General features: G+C 33.6%; 3 protein-coding genes across 6 annotated transcripts; all 3 read left to right on the forward strand.

Annotated features, from left to right (window-relative positions):
* Positions 1 to 2,259: 2,259 nt before the first annotated feature.
* Bma-ddb-1 (Uncharacterized protein) lies at positions 2,260 to 10,774 on the forward strand (the record flags this gene model as incomplete). Of its 4 annotated transcripts, XM_043073610.1 has the most annotated exons (21): positions 2,260 to 2,475; positions 2,597 to 2,755; positions 2,907 to 3,036; positions 3,172 to 3,375; positions 3,908 to 4,110; positions 4,530 to 4,641; positions 4,980 to 5,110; positions 5,288 to 5,483; positions 5,671 to 5,832; positions 6,098 to 6,220; positions 6,473 to 6,694; positions 6,932 to 7,180; positions 7,303 to 7,421; positions 7,597 to 7,725; positions 7,948 to 8,121; positions 8,230 to 8,332; positions 8,544 to 8,751; positions 8,979 to 9,117; positions 9,263 to 9,426; positions 9,538 to 9,746; positions 10,686 to 10,774. In XM_043073610.1, 21 exons carry the CDS (start codon positions 2,260 to 2,262, stop codon positions 10,772 to 10,774), a joined length of 3,441 nt encoding a protein of 1,146 aa, XP_042929544.1. The 4 variants fall into 4 exon arrangements, with proteins under 4 accessions (XP_042929544.1, XP_042929545.1, XP_042929546.1 ...); XM_043073611.1 differs by lacking the exons at positions 8,544 to 8,751; positions 8,979 to 9,117; positions 9,263 to 9,426; positions 9,538 to 9,746; positions 10,686 to 10,774 and having other exon boundaries at positions 8,012 to 8,121; positions 8,230 to 8,242; XM_043073612.1 differs by lacking the exons at positions 2,260 to 2,475; positions 2,597 to 2,755; positions 2,907 to 3,036; ... (2 more) ...; positions 4,530 to 4,641; positions 4,980 to 5,110 and having other exon boundaries at positions 5,366 to 5,483.
* A 1,513-nt stretch (positions 10,775 to 12,287) lies between these two features.
* Positions 12,288 to 13,404, forward strand: Bma-mbf-1 (Uncharacterized protein; the record flags this gene model as incomplete). The annotated part of the gene is made up of 5 exons (XM_001899404.1): positions 12,288 to 12,386; positions 12,583 to 12,683; positions 12,911 to 13,022; positions 13,134 to 13,199; positions 13,306 to 13,404. 5 exons carry the CDS (start codon positions 12,288 to 12,290, stop codon positions 13,402 to 13,404), a joined length of 477 nt encoding a protein of 158 aa, XP_001899439.1.
* A 2,497-nt stretch (positions 13,405 to 15,901) lies between these two features.
* On the forward strand, positions 15,902 to 17,668 carry Bma-ttr-39 (Uncharacterized protein; the record flags this gene model as incomplete). Its single annotated transcript, XM_043073614.1, has 4 exons — positions 15,902 to 15,980; positions 16,625 to 16,780; positions 17,143 to 17,279; positions 17,531 to 17,668. 4 exons carry the CDS (start codon positions 15,902 to 15,904, stop codon positions 17,666 to 17,668), a joined length of 510 nt encoding a protein of 169 aa, XP_042929548.1.
* Positions 17,669 to 18,634: the final 966 nt, after the last annotated feature.

The following is an 18,634-nucleotide window of genomic DNA, read 5'->3' on the forward strand; positions in this document are numbered from 1 at the left end:
AAGACATCTTATGAAGATGATGATAATCAGAAATCGTTTCTATCAAGTTTCAGAAATAATAAATATGTTTGATCCTTTGGAGAATTTCAAAGATACTTTTCGAAATGTTTAGCAAAAAGCTTCGGAAAAAAAAAAAACATAAGAGATTAACCAGTGCGAATACTACATTTGAAGAAAAATTGTTTTTGATACGCTTGGAGATCGAATTAGCAAAAGTACAAAATATAGTATTGTAATAGCTGACATTTATGAAATACGAATTGAAAATGATTGAAATTTGAATTACATGGAATTAAGAAGTATATGGCATATAAGGCCTGTAAGAAAAAGAAGCAAATAAAATGAAGCACAAAAAAATTTGAAAAGCATAATGAGAAATATGAGATTTTCAGCATCATTTATTTAGCAACATACTTCTAATATTATTTAATCGAAAAAAGCAAACTTAGAACTTGAGCAATTTCCACTTAATTTTTCTAATTGTCATCATTTCTCTTGAATGGTTCCACTGTCTTTCATTTTTGTTTGCCTTATCTAATTGACATAGTACTACCGCTCTAATTCTTATTCAAAGTTTTGTTTTTCTTAAATTTAAGTTCACTGAGTTATGCAACATAATCTTGACTAAATATTTTATTACTGATCGTTGGCAGACGATTACCATGACCACGGTCATCATTAAACCACTTGGATATGCTATCCATTATGAGGAAATTGTAGGCATGTGAGGATGAATAAACGAATGCCTCAGCATTCAAAATTTAACAGTGACTCATCTACTAGCTAAATTTCGCGAAGTAGAAAAGCTTATCGTAGAAGCAATAGCTGCTTTCATTTTCAGCTTTAAAATGAGGTGCTTTCTTCGAATCGATTTCTGCTAAATGTTTGTAATAGCACCGCAATATACTCATTCTTTTAGCCCACAAACAACTAGCTATGTGATAGCATACATAGTCTGATTCTATGCTGTCACCCACCCGATGTGAACCAATTCATGACCTAATCCGTTATCACTTTTACTTGCAGGTATTTATTTGCTCATTTTGTTACAAAAGCAAAAATGCATTGAATCACGCAGCTGGCTTTTTATGATAATTGTTTCTTTTATAGTTATGATACATTTGGTCTCACTTCTATTAAAAGGAACGAGATTGATCTGTTCTGAATGCTGCATATTCCTAAAATTTTGATGGCACAAATATATTTTCGATTAGTATTGCTTCATTTTCTCTCAGCTTATTTCTTCGATTTCACGTGATTTTATGGAAATACACATTTTCTTGATTGAAGTAGTGATAGGGTCAGAAAGAATTAATCTTGAAATAAATGCGCTAAGATAAAATACATAATAATGCTAATTATCAAGACAACTATGATTTGATTCTGATGATACATTTATCTCCGTATGTCTAATCATTTCGAATAATTGACGTGTACAAATAGTGCACATTCAAATTAGATACGGAGAATAGATGGAAACGATTCCACATAAATGTTTACTAAAAAACAATCTAAATCAGAAATTTGCATTACTATATGGAATGTTATACCGAGATATCACATAGTTGCAATTAATTTCCCTCCGAACGTCAGCAGGAAAAGCTCATTGACAAGGCAATTAAATCTCCTCTTTGACCTGTTGATCTATAGCAAAAAAAGAAGCGGCTAATGTAAGAGAAAGAGAGACGAGCAAACTATATGCAACCCTGAAACCAACAGTTGGAAATCCCAAAGTTTTGTCAAGTATGCATTCAATTGTATTGCGCCCCATAGAATGCTCTAGAGCTGGTCAATTATGGGAACATGGGTCAGATCTTATGGAGGCTGTTACAGAACACTTAGAACCATTCCTGGGATTATTCTGTTCCACTTTTTTTGCCATGATTTAAGTTCCTCGCATCCATTAACCAACAAGATACTTGGATTCTTATAATAGTGTCAAATAAATGTGTTTGAATATTCGCTCTGAAATTGGAGTGGAATTACACAACGGATGATCCTATTTTCCATGAGACAAAAAATTTTCAAGAATGGGCTGCGTTAACTCACCTATTGGGTTAAGTGAAGTTTTTTACTGATGGTTTCTAACGATTTGCTGTAGAGTGAGTACTTGTTGGTGTTTGGACTTATTTATTAAGTTGTTTTCATCTGTGCACTTTTTTGCTATGCTTACATTTATGTACAGATTTCGTTGACTATTGCTTAATCGGCAGTTGAAGTTGAAAAAAAAAATTTATTGAAATTTTAGGGAGTTCCGAAATGGCCCTCAGCTACATTGTGACAGCCTACAAGCCAACAGTTGTGACCCATGCCTTGGTTGGTAGTTTCATTGTTCCTACGGAACTAAATTTAGTGCTAGCGAAAACCAATCGCGTGGAGCTGTTTTTGGTCACACCGGAAGGACTGAAGCCTCACAGAGAATGTTCAGTGTTTGGACGCATCGCAACAATAAAATTGTTCAGAGCACCGGGTGAGGTATGCATTCTTACTTTTTAAATCTTTGTATGGTCTTGGTCTGTGATGGTCTTACTGGTGTTACAAGCCGGTACTATAACAGATCCGCTTCCACATTGATAGAAAGTTGGGTGAATTGTAGAATGTGGATAGCTTGCTAATCCTGACAGCCAAGTATCACTTGGCTATAATCCGTTGGACACCAACGAGCGAGTTGCGTACACGAGCTTCAGGACATATTGTGGATCGAGTTGGACGACCATCCGAAACAGGAATGATAGCGACTGTTCATTCATCAGGAGTAAGATATTTTTTAGTTGTCTTTAGCTACCAAAAGATGGCTGTTAAAAAAATGGTGCGTTTAGGATTTTTTAGTTGCTAACGTGCTTTACATAACAAAATTCCTTACACATAAGAGATAACAGCAACTTTATGCTTCACATTTCTTGTAGTTGATGGTGTTTCGTTTATATGATGGTCTTCTGAAAGTAGTACAGTGGAACGAAGGAAAAGACCTACGTGGTTTCAATGTTAGATGTGATGATTTGTACATCGTTGATATAACATTTATGTCTGATCCTGGTAAACACTAATTTTCTGCAGGAATTATTAAGTTTTGACGAGAGGGAGAGGGAGGCTGGTTGTAATTTTATAGCAGAAAAGTCTTTACAGATATAATCTGGCGATTGAACACTTTTGGCTGGTAATCTCTTTCAGACCGTCCAACACTTGCCTACATATACCAGGACGATAATGGTCGTCATATAAAGGTAGTTGCTCTTAATATTGATGATAAAGAGCTCAGCTCTCCTCTTTGGAAGCATGATAATCTCGAAGGGGAAGCGAATATAGTGATTGGTGTTCCAGAACCTGTAGGTGGATGTCTCATTGCAGGTCCCGATGCTATTTCCTATCATAAAGGTGAGCTTTTCATTCATGCTAAATTTCAAACTCACAAATCTGTTTTGGATTACAGTCACGTTTCCACTAGGAAAATCTTTTACGGCATGACACTGTGGTAATATGTGGCATGAGGAGTGATTATGCTGTAAATTGTATATAGTTACATATAGTGATTCATATCTAGACCATTATCCGTTCCATTATATTCACAACTTCATTAGATTAATAGCGTTCGTTACATATTTCTCTGATTGGCTGTACGATTCAAGTTCTGCTTAATTATTTGATATGATTAGTACTGTTCGTATACGTGTAACAGCAATAATAAAAGTTATACTGTCTCAGCCAAACAATAGGATTCGAAATGTTGATCTGGAAGTACAAAAAAAAGAAAAAATTGGTGTTAATAGTCTTGTTTCTGTTTATTTTCTCTTTGTTAAATCTATGTGTCAGTAGATCTTCGGCAGTATCACGGGAGGCTTAGGCTTCTAAAATTTGTAGTGATTTTTACAAACAACCTTCTTAGCGCACTATAAATTGGTTGTTTTAGGTGGTGATGATGCTTTACGTTATGCAGGAGTGCCTGGATCAAGACTTCACAATACTCACCCAAATTGCTATGCCCCAGTTGATCGTGATGGACAACGTTATTTATTGGCTGATTTAGCTGGCAATTTGTATATGTTGTTGTTAGAGCTGGGGAAAGATCAAGAACAAGATGAGAACTCAGCTATGTATGTGAGAGATATGAAGGTTTGAATTGAAGCATTCCATATCAAGTAGTTTGTTTCTCGTATTTTCTAATCATTGTTGTGGTGTATCTTCCCTGTGCAATTATTACTGCTTGACCTGAAAAAATCTGAAGTTCTGAATTTCTTACTTGCAAGACCTTTAACTATAGTTCCATTTTTATAGCTAGTCATACTGAGGGTCAATATATTTTTATGATTTAAAGACGGTTTCATTAGTGTAAGACATTATTAATATTTACATCCAGTCAAATATTGCAAGTTTTCGTGTTTTTTTTTTTTTTTTTTTTTTTTTTTTGACATTTATCTCAGTTAAAAGAGAAATTGTTAAGTCATTTAGTGCGTGTAGCAAAGGTGTGTGCACTGTTTCGTTGTTTAATGTTTGAATTGTGTTTATTTTTGTCTTTAATTGATTTTATGCAGGTCGAAAGCTTGGGGGAAACTTGTATAGCGGAGTGCATGTGCTACTTAGATAATGGGGTCTGTTTCATTGGTTCACGTTTTGGTGATAGTCAGTTGATACGTCTCAGTACAGGTTTACTTTTTTGATTGAACACGCATGTCATAGCAAATGGTTTCTCCAATTTCTTTGAAATTTTGTATGAAAAGTCGTGAGTGTAGATGTTGATGGAATCTATCGCAGGTCTTTTTTTGTAAATATAGATGATTATAACTGCATCGAAAAAATTTATTTTTCATGAGTAGAAATCTTTCAGAGAAATAATTTCTAATATCAGGAATGCAATAAATTTAATGTAAAAGCAATAGCGATACTTTCAGACTTTCGATTCCAACACATTTGGTTTCATTCTTTCTTATGTTTATTAAAACCTGCTTGGCTTCTTTAACCAGTTTTTTTTTTTTTTGATTTAGAGCCGCGAGCTGACGGTACCGGTTACATATCTTTGTTAGATAGTTATACAAACTTGGCACCAATAAGAGATATGACAGTAATGCGATGTAATGGACAACAACAAATCTTAACATGTTCTGGAGCTTACAAAGTAAGTTTGTTTGTTTCAATACCATATTTTCAAATAAACATGCTCACTTATTAATCCGTAATCGATGAAACAAAATGGATAAACAAAAAAGAAAAAAGTTTTTCTTCGCATCATTTTACCCCTTTCATAATTGCATGTGTGAAATTTCGCTGAAAACTTCACTGACATGTTTTTTAGGATGGTACTATTCGTATTATCAGAAATGGAATTGGGATTGAGGAATTGGCCTCCGTAGAGCTAAAAGGCATCAAAAACATGTTTACCCTTCGTACACGTGACGATGAGTTTGATGATTATCTAATTCTCAGCTTTGATAGCGAAACACATGTACTATTAATTAATGGAGAGGAGTTAGAAGACACAGAGATCACAGGTTATTTCACATTAATCGTGTTTTACAGCACTAATTTCATCCTTGCATTTATTTTTTCGACTTAATATTAATAAACATGGTTATGTTTTACATTTTGGCTACGTAAGTTTTACCACCTCGAATTCTGAATTCACTATGTGGTCCCAATTGTTCATTTTCAGACTTGATCAATTGTTTTTAATTGTAGGTTTCACAGTTGACGGTGCAACCCTTTGGGCAGGCTGTCTATTCCATAGTAAAACAATTTTGCAAGTAACACATGGGGAAGTAATTCTTATTGATGGCGATAATATTCAAGTATGGAAATCTTCCAAGTGGATCACGCTTGTTGCTGTCAATGAAATAACGGGCATGATTTTGTTATTGATCTCTGATCTTTCATTATAATGTAAACTAACTCAATTACCACACTGAGAATGATAGAGAAAAAAGGTATTTTATTGAGCAAAAAAAGAAAAAAGTTATGGGTGAAATGTGAAATAAGATGTAGTCTTGTCTTTTTTTCCATTTTTATTTTGCAGAATCTTATTACTCTTAACAGAATTGCGCGTTGATATGGAGTAAAATTGTGAAAAAATTTTCCACTTTATAAACTAAAATAATGAAAAATCTAGGTCAGTTGGTGGTAGCTTGTGGAGCTCTCCTGATATATCTAGAAGCGAATTCTGCGGGTTTTAAAGTGATCACCGAAATAGAATGCGAATTTGAAATTTCTTGTATTGACATTACTCCTATTGGTAAGTTATTCGTTCTTTTGAACTCTTTAGTAGTATTTCAAAGAATGTAAGTATGGAAAATGAAGAGTAAAAGTTCTTTAGCACTAAATTCCAGAGCCCACATTCTGTTATTCACTTATAAACCTAACTTCACAAACTATCCTTTCAAACTTTTCTTTGACTTCTAACTTTTTCATATTATTATAGGAGGATAGATGATTTCCTCTGAAATACAGTACTCTTGCCTATAATGGTTGCAATTCCTACTTTAAGGGAAAGGTACACTGCGTTCCGAAATATGTGCTGTTGGCTATTGGACTGATCTTTCGGTTGCGTTACGCGCTTTGCCCCAGTTGGTAGAAGTAGTTCGGGAAAAAATAGTTGGTGATATGCTTTCTCGATCTATTATGTTGAGTCCAATGGAAGGGCACGTTTATTTGCTGGTGGCGCTTGGAGATGGAACAGTACATTATTTTCAAATTGATATGAAAACTGGTTAGTCTGAAGTCCTTCAAGTGTTTTTGTGTTAAATTCTGTTTGTAATCGTCGAACATCTGTTAACATTTTCATTTTGAATTTACACAAAGTGGTTTCATGTTTCATTATGGGCGGACACGTGCTGTACGCTACTTTTCTGTTATCGAAAGATTTGTATTCATTCCTCATACGACGCGGGAATTGGATTCACTTTTCCGTGTAGGAACAAGCCATACATTTTGTTGATAACTTCAGGTGCTCTTTTGGATCCAAAAAAAGCAACTCTAGGGACACAACCAATACATTTGCGTAAATTTCGGTCTCGATGTTCTCCAGTTCATAATATCTTTGTATGCAGTGATCGGCCAGCAGTCATTTATTCTTCGAATCAGAAACTTTTGTTTTCCAATGTAAATCTTAGAATGGTTTCTACAATGACGCCTTTGTATGCAGAAGCTTATCCAGATGCGTTAGTACTTACTGATGGACATTCTTTAGTTATCGGTTAGTCCTAATCATTGATCAAATACTTTTTTGGGAATTTTTATTTTGACTTCCTTAGTTTGTTTGTTTGTTGTTGTTTTTTTTTTCTTTTTAGTTGAAATAACTTGAAACCTCCTTTTCAGGTAGAATCGATGATATTCAGAAACTTCATATTAGAACAGTTCCACTAGGTGAAAGTCCTTCTCGAATTGCTTATCAGCCGGAAACAAATACAATTGCTGTAATTGTTGAACGACTAGAAGTGATTTTGTTTTTGTTCTTTTATGTGGTATATTTTCTTTTTCAACTGTCCAGTGAAATGGTCGACGAAACTAGTTTTACTTGATCATGGGGAATCAATGCTTAGTATGTAATAAGGAATGTTTATTTAATATTCTCCACTACAAGCCATGTGTTTTATTTTCGCTTCCCTGCAGTTTGTGGATGCCATGGGGAAACATCATTTTGGGCAGTGTGCATCAAAAAATGCGATGGAAACATCAAGTAGTCGCCTGAGCTCTATGAGGCGAGAACCTACTCCAGAATGTTTGGCTGAAGAAATGGAAGTGAGCGTTTCAGACAAATTAAGGCCCACTTAATTAGGGCACATTTTTCATAACGCATGTGTTGAAGTAACTACAGAACAATCATTGAAATTGGTTAGAAACCATGAATTTAGGTCTCAGGTATTTCATTTTGAAATTTTCGCCGTAGTACGCATGTTTTGGGATTGAAATGTTTGATTTTTCCTGTTCACATACTTGCTATTGGATTCATTAAGATTACAGGTCAGTTCAGTTTTATTGCTGGATTCCAATACATTTGAAATATTACATTCGCATGAACTTGAAGGCAGCGAGATGGCAATGTCGCTGGCTTCTTGTCAACTGGGAGATGATAGCCAACCTTATTTCGTTGTGGGTACTGCAGTTATCATGTCTGATGAAACGGAATCTAAAATGGTTATTTCCACTGCATCTGTTCTGAGTTATTATTTTCCTGCTCTTAACTTTCACTTATATGTACAGATTTAGTTAGTTCTTCAGATCAGTGATAACTTGTGATTGTAGGGCCGTATCATGATGTTTCAAGCGTCAGAAGGACCGGAACGCATGCGTTTAGTATATGAAAAAGAGATTAAAGGAGCCGCTTATTCGATTCAGTCTATGGATGGTATGTAAAATTAACTCTTGAAAACATTTCATTTGATTCTATTATTCAACATTTGAAACTTCAAATTCGAAAATCTGAAGATGAAGAAAGAAAGAACATTTCTTACCATTTCTGACGTCCTAATTAATTGAAAGAGCATAAGAAGGGAGATGTTGTAAAAAGTTTCTGTGTTTAAGTTATTTTATCATATTCGATAACTACGAAATTACAGGGAAGCTAGTGGTTGCTGTCAATAGTTGTGTTCGGTTATTTGAATGGACTGCGGACAAAGAATTGCGATTGGAATGTTCAGATTTTGATAACGTTACTGCACTATACTTAAAGACGAAGAATGACTTAATTTTGGTTGGCGATTTGATGCGGTCTCTTTCTCTTCTTTCCTATAAATCAATGGAATCAACGTTTGAAAAAGTAGCTAGGTAAAGCGCTTATTTGTCTTATGTGTTTAGACAAGGCTAGTGAGAAAAAGCGAGGAGTTCTGTCTCTTTCGTCTATCTAACTGGTATTCATACTTTTAAAACTTGATGTGTATTAGTCTGTTTTACGTTGACAAGTGATTTTACTTCTTAAATTTTGAAGATTTTGGGTTGTGATATTGCAGTATTAGTTTTTTTTTTCTTGTGTTATTAATAATTATGGTTTCAAGAGATTTTATGACGAATTGGATGTCCGCGTGTGAGATAATTGATTCCGACAACTTTTTGGGTGCCGAAAACTCCTATAATTTATTTACGGTAATGAAGGATTCATTCACAGTGTTCAAAGAGGAGGGAACAAGATTACAAGTAATTAACGTTTTCATTCCACCCTCGAAAATTTGCAGTATGTTGTATTCAAATAGGGATAGCGTTTGATGACAATCACATTGTCTTTTCAAAAATATTACATTTTAACGAGTTTTGCAAAATATATTGGAAGACATTTCTTCAGGAATTAGGATTATTTTATTTGGGCGAAATGGTTAATGTATTCTGCCATGGATCTTTAACTGCTACCCAAGTTGATGTGGCACCATTATATCATTCTTCAATTTTGTATGGTACTTCAGATGGTGGTATAGGAGTTATTGTTCAAATGCCGCCAGTGCTTTATACGTTTGTTTTGATTACTCTCTAGTAAAATTTATGACGGCCTCAATTTTAATCGAAAGAACTTTCTCTTTGTGGTTTTACAACTGGAAGTTAAGAATGATTTTTGCGTTTCAGATTCCTACAAGACGTTCAGAAACGTTTGGCCGAATACGCAGAAAATTGTATGCGAATTTCGCACACACAATATAGAACATTTGAAACAGAAAAACGAAGTGAAGCTCCAAACGGTTTCATCGACGGTGATCTAATCGAGAGTCTTTTGGATATGGGCAAAGATTCTGTGGAACAGGTCGTTAACGGACTTAAAATGCCGCTGTTGAATAGTAAGAATACATTATTTTTGTGATTTGTATTTCCTTGACTGCTTGCAAATACAGTCCGTGTTTGTTTATTCTATAACTTTTTTCTAAGTGATAAAAAGGATCATTCAGATATTTTAATTTTCCAAGAATGCATCCTTCTAGCTGGTATTTAAAAGAAAGTTATGCTTATATGATTATTAACTCTGGTACTATAAGCAAGATTTTTATTGAATTCTCAAATAAAACATGATTAATTGAAATTGTTTTACTTTTGCTCAAATCTCTCAGGTTTAAAAGTATTTCAGTTGAAGGTAAGTGTTTTTACGTGACGGTAAATTTGTGACGAAGATTTATATAAAAGTTTACTATGAAAACTGAATTTTTTTGAAAATAATACCAGCTCAGAATTATTTCTTAAGAGATTTGATTTACTGAAAAAGATGCAGAGAAAAAGAAGGAAAGAACGAATACGACATAATCAGAATTACTGGGAAATACATTAAATGGATAATTTTAATAACTGTGACTTATATTTGTTATAATGAAGGTAGTTGTGAAGTAGGTTGAATTATCTTAATGAACTGCATTTAATATCCTTGCATACAGTGATAGCCGATGTACTATCTTGACCACAACTACGTGACCACTTCTGATCACTTTATGCACTTACTACAGGCTAACTAAGAAAAAAAGATTCGAAATTCAAGTCTAAAAAAAGATAGAGACAAAGCTTCGTAGCGCATGTTTAATTATCAGAAAGTAATGTATTCATCTAATTTGGTCTTTTGAGTTGTATCATTCTTCCCAGTAGTACCAACTTTTTGTGTGAACTAAATAGCACAAAACGTGATATTTTTTTCCTTGTGTCAAGCTCTCTAGTAAAATATTTAAAATTTCCAAATATTCACAAATTAATAAATTGTTTTATTGCAGCCACATGAATAATCACATTACTTTCAGGTATATCTTCGTCTGAAACTACAGAACTAGTGGATGCATTGGCAGAAGATGTGTTAAAGCTTGTCGAAGATTTATCAAGGATACATTAGCAAAGAAAAGATACACAAATGGTGTAAATGCTGTTCTGTTTAGCAGACTGTAAAGTGAGGCTTTGTATAAGTGGTAACTGGTAGTGAGTTAATCTGCTTTGAAAGTTTGATATATTGGTTTTGATAGTTATTTGTCATCACTGTGCACTTTTTTGCAAAAGTGATTAAGCCTCTTCTCTCTTTATTCTCTAATAAACTGCTATATTGTCCTCATTTGGCCTCCTTCTTTCCATCTCTGAAATAACAACTGAAGGCCAAACAAGTCCATGTATTGCCTTAATTCAACATGTTTTCAAATTTTTGATTTCAAGTTGGAGCTTTCAACTCCCATTCCAACATTCTTTCAATTGTGAGATAAGCTGAAAGTATATTCACTCAAAATCTCGCAATTGATGTTCCGTCTTCAAATTTAAATTTCTTTTTAGATTGTTTAATTATAGCCATTTATGTGATTTAAATGCAAGATGAAGCATTATAGTACTTTTCTCTATGTTGTCAATTTGTCGATTTTCTAAAAAATTAAAAATTACGATTTTCTAAAAATTATTTATATGTCTATAAATATGTACTCAACTGTACAGTTCTCATATTGTGCGCATTTCCCATTTTACATGTTTCTATGTTTTCCACACTTGCAGATTATAAGCTGTGTATTTTTTCTGTTATATTTCATAGCATTTCCTAAAGTGTATCAGGTCCTTTTTTTTATTTGATGGATTGTATCACATTTTTTGTTGTTTTTGCATTCAAATTATAGTATTTCTGTCTTGGATTGATGACAGCTTTATTGCAGACAACTATACCAACAGTTGATTGGTGTTTGTTTTTGAATCATAGGGAAGTTGATTTGGAAATTACTCTTATCCTTGTTTGCTTATTTTCCGTTGAGAGTGGTAAATATCCTGCTGATTTAGCTTATGTTACCACAAGATTCTATACAATCATCAGTTTCCATGATTACTAATGGTCAGAAACATCTGTTAAACCATTTATGCAATGAAGGCAGCGAACGTAGCAGAATTCATGACAAAAGGCTAACAAACATTCTGAGACTCATTCTTAGTAAGAATCTTCGCAACGTCTGGCTCATTCTTCACAACTTCTGGACACTTCTCGACGAAGGTCATGTCAACACCCAATTTCTCCTAGAAAAGATGGTTATGGCTATTGTGAAATCAAGCTGCGAGTCCTGTCTGTAAATTACGGGCCGCAATTGTGCGAGAGCATGGAGTTTGTATAGTTCGACGATGTGATATGTAGGTTACCGTTGTTAGGGTTACCTGTGCTTGTCGTTGTCTCTACCTTCCATACTCTGCATTCTGCAGCTGTGGTTTAGTGCGTTGTACTTTAAAGGTATTGCATGGTATATATAAATAAATGTATGCTGAATTATACATTCATAGATGCAAGGCTTTCCAAATTGTTGTGTTAGCAGTGTAACCGACCTGGTGGTTAATCTTGTCATTTTTTTATGCTTTTTAAGGCTTAATATCATTGTCCTGATATTTCGAGAATGTCAAAAATGGGAACAATAAATTCGGATACTGATCCGGACACAGTAATAATTCTACATCGACGTGGTCCAGCGCAAAGAACGTTGCGAACAGTAGCGGTAATTCTGTTTTTGTGTAAGAACAAGTTGCATATGATAAGTAGTTTTGCAGTGGGCTTCCTTGCTGTATTATTTTTCATATTGTTAGTCTCGTCACAACAACCGATTTTGGTCTGTCTACATATCTTAGATATCATATATATTAAATGTGATTTCATTAACTTATATTCTCTAGGAACAAGTTCTGAATTTACAGGAATTGAATGCAGCACAACGGCGTGGAATGGCAATTGAAACATCGAAGAAAATAATGGCTGGTGGTAATAAACAACATTATGCGACTAAAAATACTTCAAGGTGGTAGAGTTTCTCGTTGGTGGTCATTTAGCGAACTTAAAATATTGCACAAAAATTATGGGGGAATCATCTTGCAGAATACTTGACATATGACTTAAATAACTTGTTAGTGATGGCTAATTTACTGCACTTATTGCCTTTGGTTCTAGAAATATTTGTAATCTAGAAATATTTGTGTCCTACAGTCAAAAGTTGCTTCATTAGAGCTAACTTTGTGTTCAATGAAGATTGGATGAAGAAACTGAGGAGTTACATCACGAACGTGTTTCGCTGACATTTGGCAAAGTGGTGCAGCAGGCACGACAAAGCAAGGAGTGGACACAGAAAGATTTGGCTACCGTAAGTATTTATTGTTTCGTTCTAAATCAGGTTTGGGGGAACATTTATAAATTTTATACGCTTAAGATTTTAAATTTGTAATTTTTAATTTATTAGCTTTGTTAATTTCAGCACATCAACGAGAAGCCACAAGTAGTGGCGGAGTATGAAAATGGTAAAGCTGTCCCTAATCAGCAGGTTATCTTCATTAGTGTCATGGTTTTTCCATTTTTTTGTACTTGTATTTTTGAATTTATTTTTTATACACTTGCATTATAAAGAAACTGATTTCTGTCCTTTACAGATTCTAGCTAAAATGGAACGAGCGCTCGGTGTAAAGTTGCGTGGTAAAGAAATGGGTCAACCACTGGCTAAAAAAGGTGCACCAATTAAAAAGAAGTGAAAACACATGGAAATTGAATTGTTTGTTGGTGCCTTAATTTTTACTGTAAAATCATGTGTTTCTTATACACATCATTATAGCCTACATAGTGGCTAACGCAGAGCAATTTGTTTTTTTTTTTTTTTTACCACTTTGATGACCTATCAGTTCTATCAGTAGCAAATATCAATGGATAAAACTTGATATCTTGCTATTCTTTTCTTATATTTGATGAAGTTTGGTCCGTATATGTTCAATTTTAAGTTGTTAATTTATTTCAAATAATACGGATCAAGATAAAGGCCTAAGCGGTACGAAAAGATGCCGTTTGAAATATTTTTATAAAACTTCGTATTTAGTAAAAAAGTTTTTTATGTTTCAATAATATTTTTAAAAATTGTGTGCCATTTTAAAATTCGAAATATTTTTTAAGTTTACATAATTAGCAATAAATACTATACAGACTTACTGATTCCTTTAAAATCTATGTAACTTGTTATTGATGTGCACTGGCAACTCACACTGCACAAATTTAACGGGCAACACAAGCTTGTTTTTTGCCTCTCACTTCAGCAAGTTCTTTATGTGTATATTAATATTTAGACAGGATTACGAACAACACTTTCGCGGGAGTTTTGTCAGTCGTACTTATGCCCTGATATATTCATTCAGAACATGTCTTCATTATCTAATCAGTCTGTACTATCATTAATTAGAACAGAATATTAGAAGTGGGTTTAGATTTTTGGGAAGTAGTGTGAGCTTTTCCAATTTTTATGCTTGAAATTATTTTTCTTGATATTTTATTGGTCAGTGTATCTGATTATTTTTGGATTTTGTGCATAAAATTATCAATTCAGATCGATTATTATAATTTCATAGCTAGGGCTTTGTCTTTTTAAAATTTCTTTTCTTTACTGCTGGGTCAAACTTCGGCATTTGAAAGTGGCATGGTGTTAGATGTGGTAGAAATTAAAATCATAAACTGCCCATGTCTAGTGAAGAATAAAAAGCTCGTAAGAGAACAGGTGATGAACACTCCTGATTTTGGCAATGGGTGAACTTGATGTGGTGATTCAGGTTGAATGGTGATCATCAGGTCACTGTTAACATAGGGCGATAGTAACGGGCTTAAAATAGTAAGGTGAGAAGAATTGGCCAGTCGTAAGTACTGGCTAAAAAAAAGGCTTCTTTATGTTAGTTTTATATCAGTATTAGCATTTATTATAGTTTTTATATCAGTATTAGAGGATTTATAGGAAAAGGATGATTGCAAAGTATATGGTTCACAGATGAAAGACGGTAGGTGTTATTCGGTTCTATAACTACGCAGGAATTATGACAAGTAGTGTAGTTGAAAATTCATGTGAAAAAAAAACATCCTCATTAGTCACAGCATTTGCAATATTTGATAACATATGGAACTCTTTTCCAGATAAAAGAAAGAAACATCCCGTAACGAAAACGATAGCTCTGAAAAGACTTGCAGCCAGTGTTTCCTGCTCCCTTCCTAAAGAATTAATGATTTGTTATTTGACGGGAAGACATACTATGATAGAAAGACCGAAAAGCATGATGACTTAGTTTTACAGGACATAGGATAATGTGGTAAAGGCCTATAAAGGTATCAATAGAAATATTTACAAAATTATGCAAATGCATGTATAAATCAGAGGTAATAAATATTTTGACTGTTGATGATTTTTGTCTTGAAGAATTGTTGTATTTCAATGTTTATTGTTAACATTTGTTTCGGTAAAAGGTGCGAAATGAAAATAGTCGGACAGTTTAAGTTTCATCTGCAATGATATCCTTAGTATATGAAAGTTTTGAAATTTTTCCCTTAAAACCCTCATAAATCAGTTTCAAGAAAATATTTTCTTTACTCAGATTGCCGTTTTTCCGTTTATTTATTTGTGCATCTGTTCATTTATTATTTCTGACTAAGATTGCTGGATCTTTGTTCTTATTAGCTTTCTTTAACTGATTGCAATCGATGTTCAGCGTATCCCTCACTCCAACTAAACTCTCTAACATTAATCTTTTCAAACTTTAATTCATGAATCAGCACTTAATTCTCATCATCTGCTGCTTATTTTTTGTATATAACTCTGGAAATATCCTGCCTTGTTGCTTGTTAGATAATTAAAATACTAGATTATCAAATAAACTTATGTTCATTTTCTTTGATATATCATTTCTTGATGCACTATTAATTCTCTTCAACTACTTTGCGCCATTTTTACTGCTCTATTTTCTCGTCCTGTGTTTTCTCAAGTCCTTCATTTTCGCTCATTAGTTTCTTTCTTTTTTGTTTTTCCCGACATACTCATTCTTCAAAAGAGTTCATTTATAATGTACGTTTTCTTGTTTTCGTTGTACTTTTAATGCAATGCATGCTAGCATGAACATTCAACGTATGGACAAGATTTTATTAAAAAACAAAAATAATAGTTTCAGCCCCAATTGATGATCCGTTCAGGATGCTCAGTAGGTTTTGATTACAACTCAAAAGTTGATGCAAGATTGGAGAACTCAACTGTTTATTAGAGAAAGTGCTCAACGAGCCTTAAAACAAATAAAGAAATCCAAATGTGGTTTGTATGTTCTTTAATACTTAGTCAGAACATCTAAGTTTGATAAGCCCATCAATTTGATTTTATAGCTGATGTACGCCTCGCAAATTTCCAATACTAACTATTCTATCAACTTTTACTCTTTCTATAATGAAATTGGATAGGATTGGTAAGTGAAATTACAAAGATGAATATTTTTGTCGAAAGAAACTAATCATTGAAAATGAAGAACTTAACAACTATCATCAATGAAATGAGATTAAGAAAATGCAAATAACAGAAGCGGTTATTAGTAAATAATCCTAATAGCATTATAAATGTTTCGTCGATTTTTTCTGAATTTTTCCCAAGTCCAAACTTTAATTTCAGTTTATCAAAGTTTTTTTTTTTTTTCCTCTTTCTTCATAGACTGAAATTGTATCATCTGCGTCTGGAGATGGAAAAGAGTTCTGGGTTAGATAAAAATAATGTTCGGTACTGTTACTTCACCAAGTTCTATTAAAGATTAACTTGATGAATTAACTTTGTACATCAAAAAGGTAATAGTCTTTCTTGAAAGATTTTGAAAATTGGTAGGAAAATTAAGAGAGAAGGTGTCTTATTAGTTATACTTCTTATCGTAGATTTAAATATTTGTTTTTTTCTCATGCTGCCATGAATTTAAGGATGCAGCATGGAATGGATATTGTTTACACTATTGCCTACTATTGCTAATGCCTTGTTTCCACTATCACGAGTACAGAGGGTTGCAGTACAAGGAATACTGCTATGTGAAGGCAGACCGTTACCGAATCATCATATAATTCTCATCGATCACGATAGTTCAGTAATCGTTGTTTACAACAAAATCATTTCGAAATTTACATAAGCATAGTTTTCATAAGCTACTTTTTATGATTGTTTCATTAATTTATCAGGGAGGAAAAATATTACAAAAATTCATTTTTAAAATGAGAAAAACCACAAATCAACCTCGAAGTCCCTTTAAAATTTCAGAAGTTTTGGAAATTTTTGAAGTTTCAAAAAGCTTTCATACGATCTACCAAAATAAATTAACGACGATACTATATTTTCAAACAAAAACTTTTTTTTACGAATGTCGTAAGAGCAGCTTGCATTACTTGTTATGACGTGTTGTTGATTTTTACTTCACTGCTTAATTTTTAGGAAAGCATTTATTTAGAACTGGATCCTGATGATATAATGGCGATGAATGTAACTGATCAACGAGGACACTTTTTTGTGCATGGTAACGAGACTGAATGGAGTACAATCGATCCTATACTTGTGGTTCGCCATAAATGCAACGACGGCGGAATCGTAAAATTTTAATCTCTTCCATCTCTTCAACTTCAAAAAGAAACGGATTTCTTGAAAAAAACTGGAATAGCAGTTGTTCAGTTAAATACAAAAATCTTCCAGGCATCTTTTTATAAAAGTTTCTTGAGCAGCTGAAGACCACTTTTCTAAGTTTTTATTCGAAACAACTAACTGCATAAATTTTCAACACTGTAAATTATTATCGTTCCCTATCTATTTGTACGATTGTGCAAACGTTGTTTTTTCTTTAGCCATGCGATCGTGAATGGAGACTGGGAATTCCAGTAAAATATATAAGTAATGAAGGAGATGCAGAGCATATCATGGATATTGGTATCTTAAATGCTGAAGTAGTGTTCTATGGCGAGAAGCGAGACTGCTTGTTGTAATTCACTCGTATAATATTCCTTAATAGCATACCTGTAATTTGTGAAATGTGCTTCATCCATTAAAAAGAGAATAACTGCTCCTTTGTCAAAATTAGATTAATTGTAAAATTTAAATTGCTAAATTCGTTTATTTACAGTAATGCCACCAAATGTCATATTTAAAGCATTCAAATTCTGTAAGCATTCAAATATGTATATCATCAGTGTATACGTTAATAAAACGTTTGTCTTTTGTAGCACAGAATTTCTAGAAACCAGTGTCACAGCTGCAACGGATGTACAAAATGAGATGATTAACTAATCATTTTCAGCATTTGAAAATGTTCATCAAGGAATTTACTCGGTTTGATATTACCTTAATCGATCAGCAGTTACACAATCCGAGCATAATCTAGTGATGCACAGTTAATTAAACTCTCCATTCTGCCACTGACCACTTACTTAATTATTAAAATAAACCAGAAGTAACTGATATTGTTATCGATTGTTTGCAGCCTCTGAATTCCAGAAATTTCACCATCTTATGATGCACACTCCAGCGAACAGAGAGACTCAGGATATTTTTTGAGGAGCACAAACATGCTGCACAGCAGCAGACAGACTGCGTAACATTGACAGCTGTCCCGTGTCAGTAGCTTCTGATCATTACGAAATCGTTATCAGCAATCAGCAACACTTTTCATTCGCTCTTCCGTATCCAGATCGATGTAATCCAATGCACTCGTTTCGTTGATGCATGAATAGATAAACTTTACCCTCGGATTATCCTACTAAAATTGAAAGTTTTAGTTTTACAATGTGATTAGGTGTTAAATACCACGGGTTAAGCTTTATAAATTTCTTCGGTAATGATCATATTTACCTCTTTCTAGCATTTACTACCTATTATTGTTCCCTTCTCTATTTCTGCTTTTCCCGCCAACTGCGTGATTTTCCGAAAGCTTGATGAAATATCTAAAATTCTGC

This window comes from Brugia malayi (genome assembly GCF_000002995.4).
Source record: "Brugia malayi strain FR3 genome assembly, contig: Bm_v4_ChrX_scaffold_001, whole genome shotgun sequence".
Classification (NCBI taxonomy): domain Eukaryota; kingdom Metazoa; phylum Nematoda; class Chromadorea; order Rhabditida; family Onchocercidae; genus Brugia; species Brugia malayi.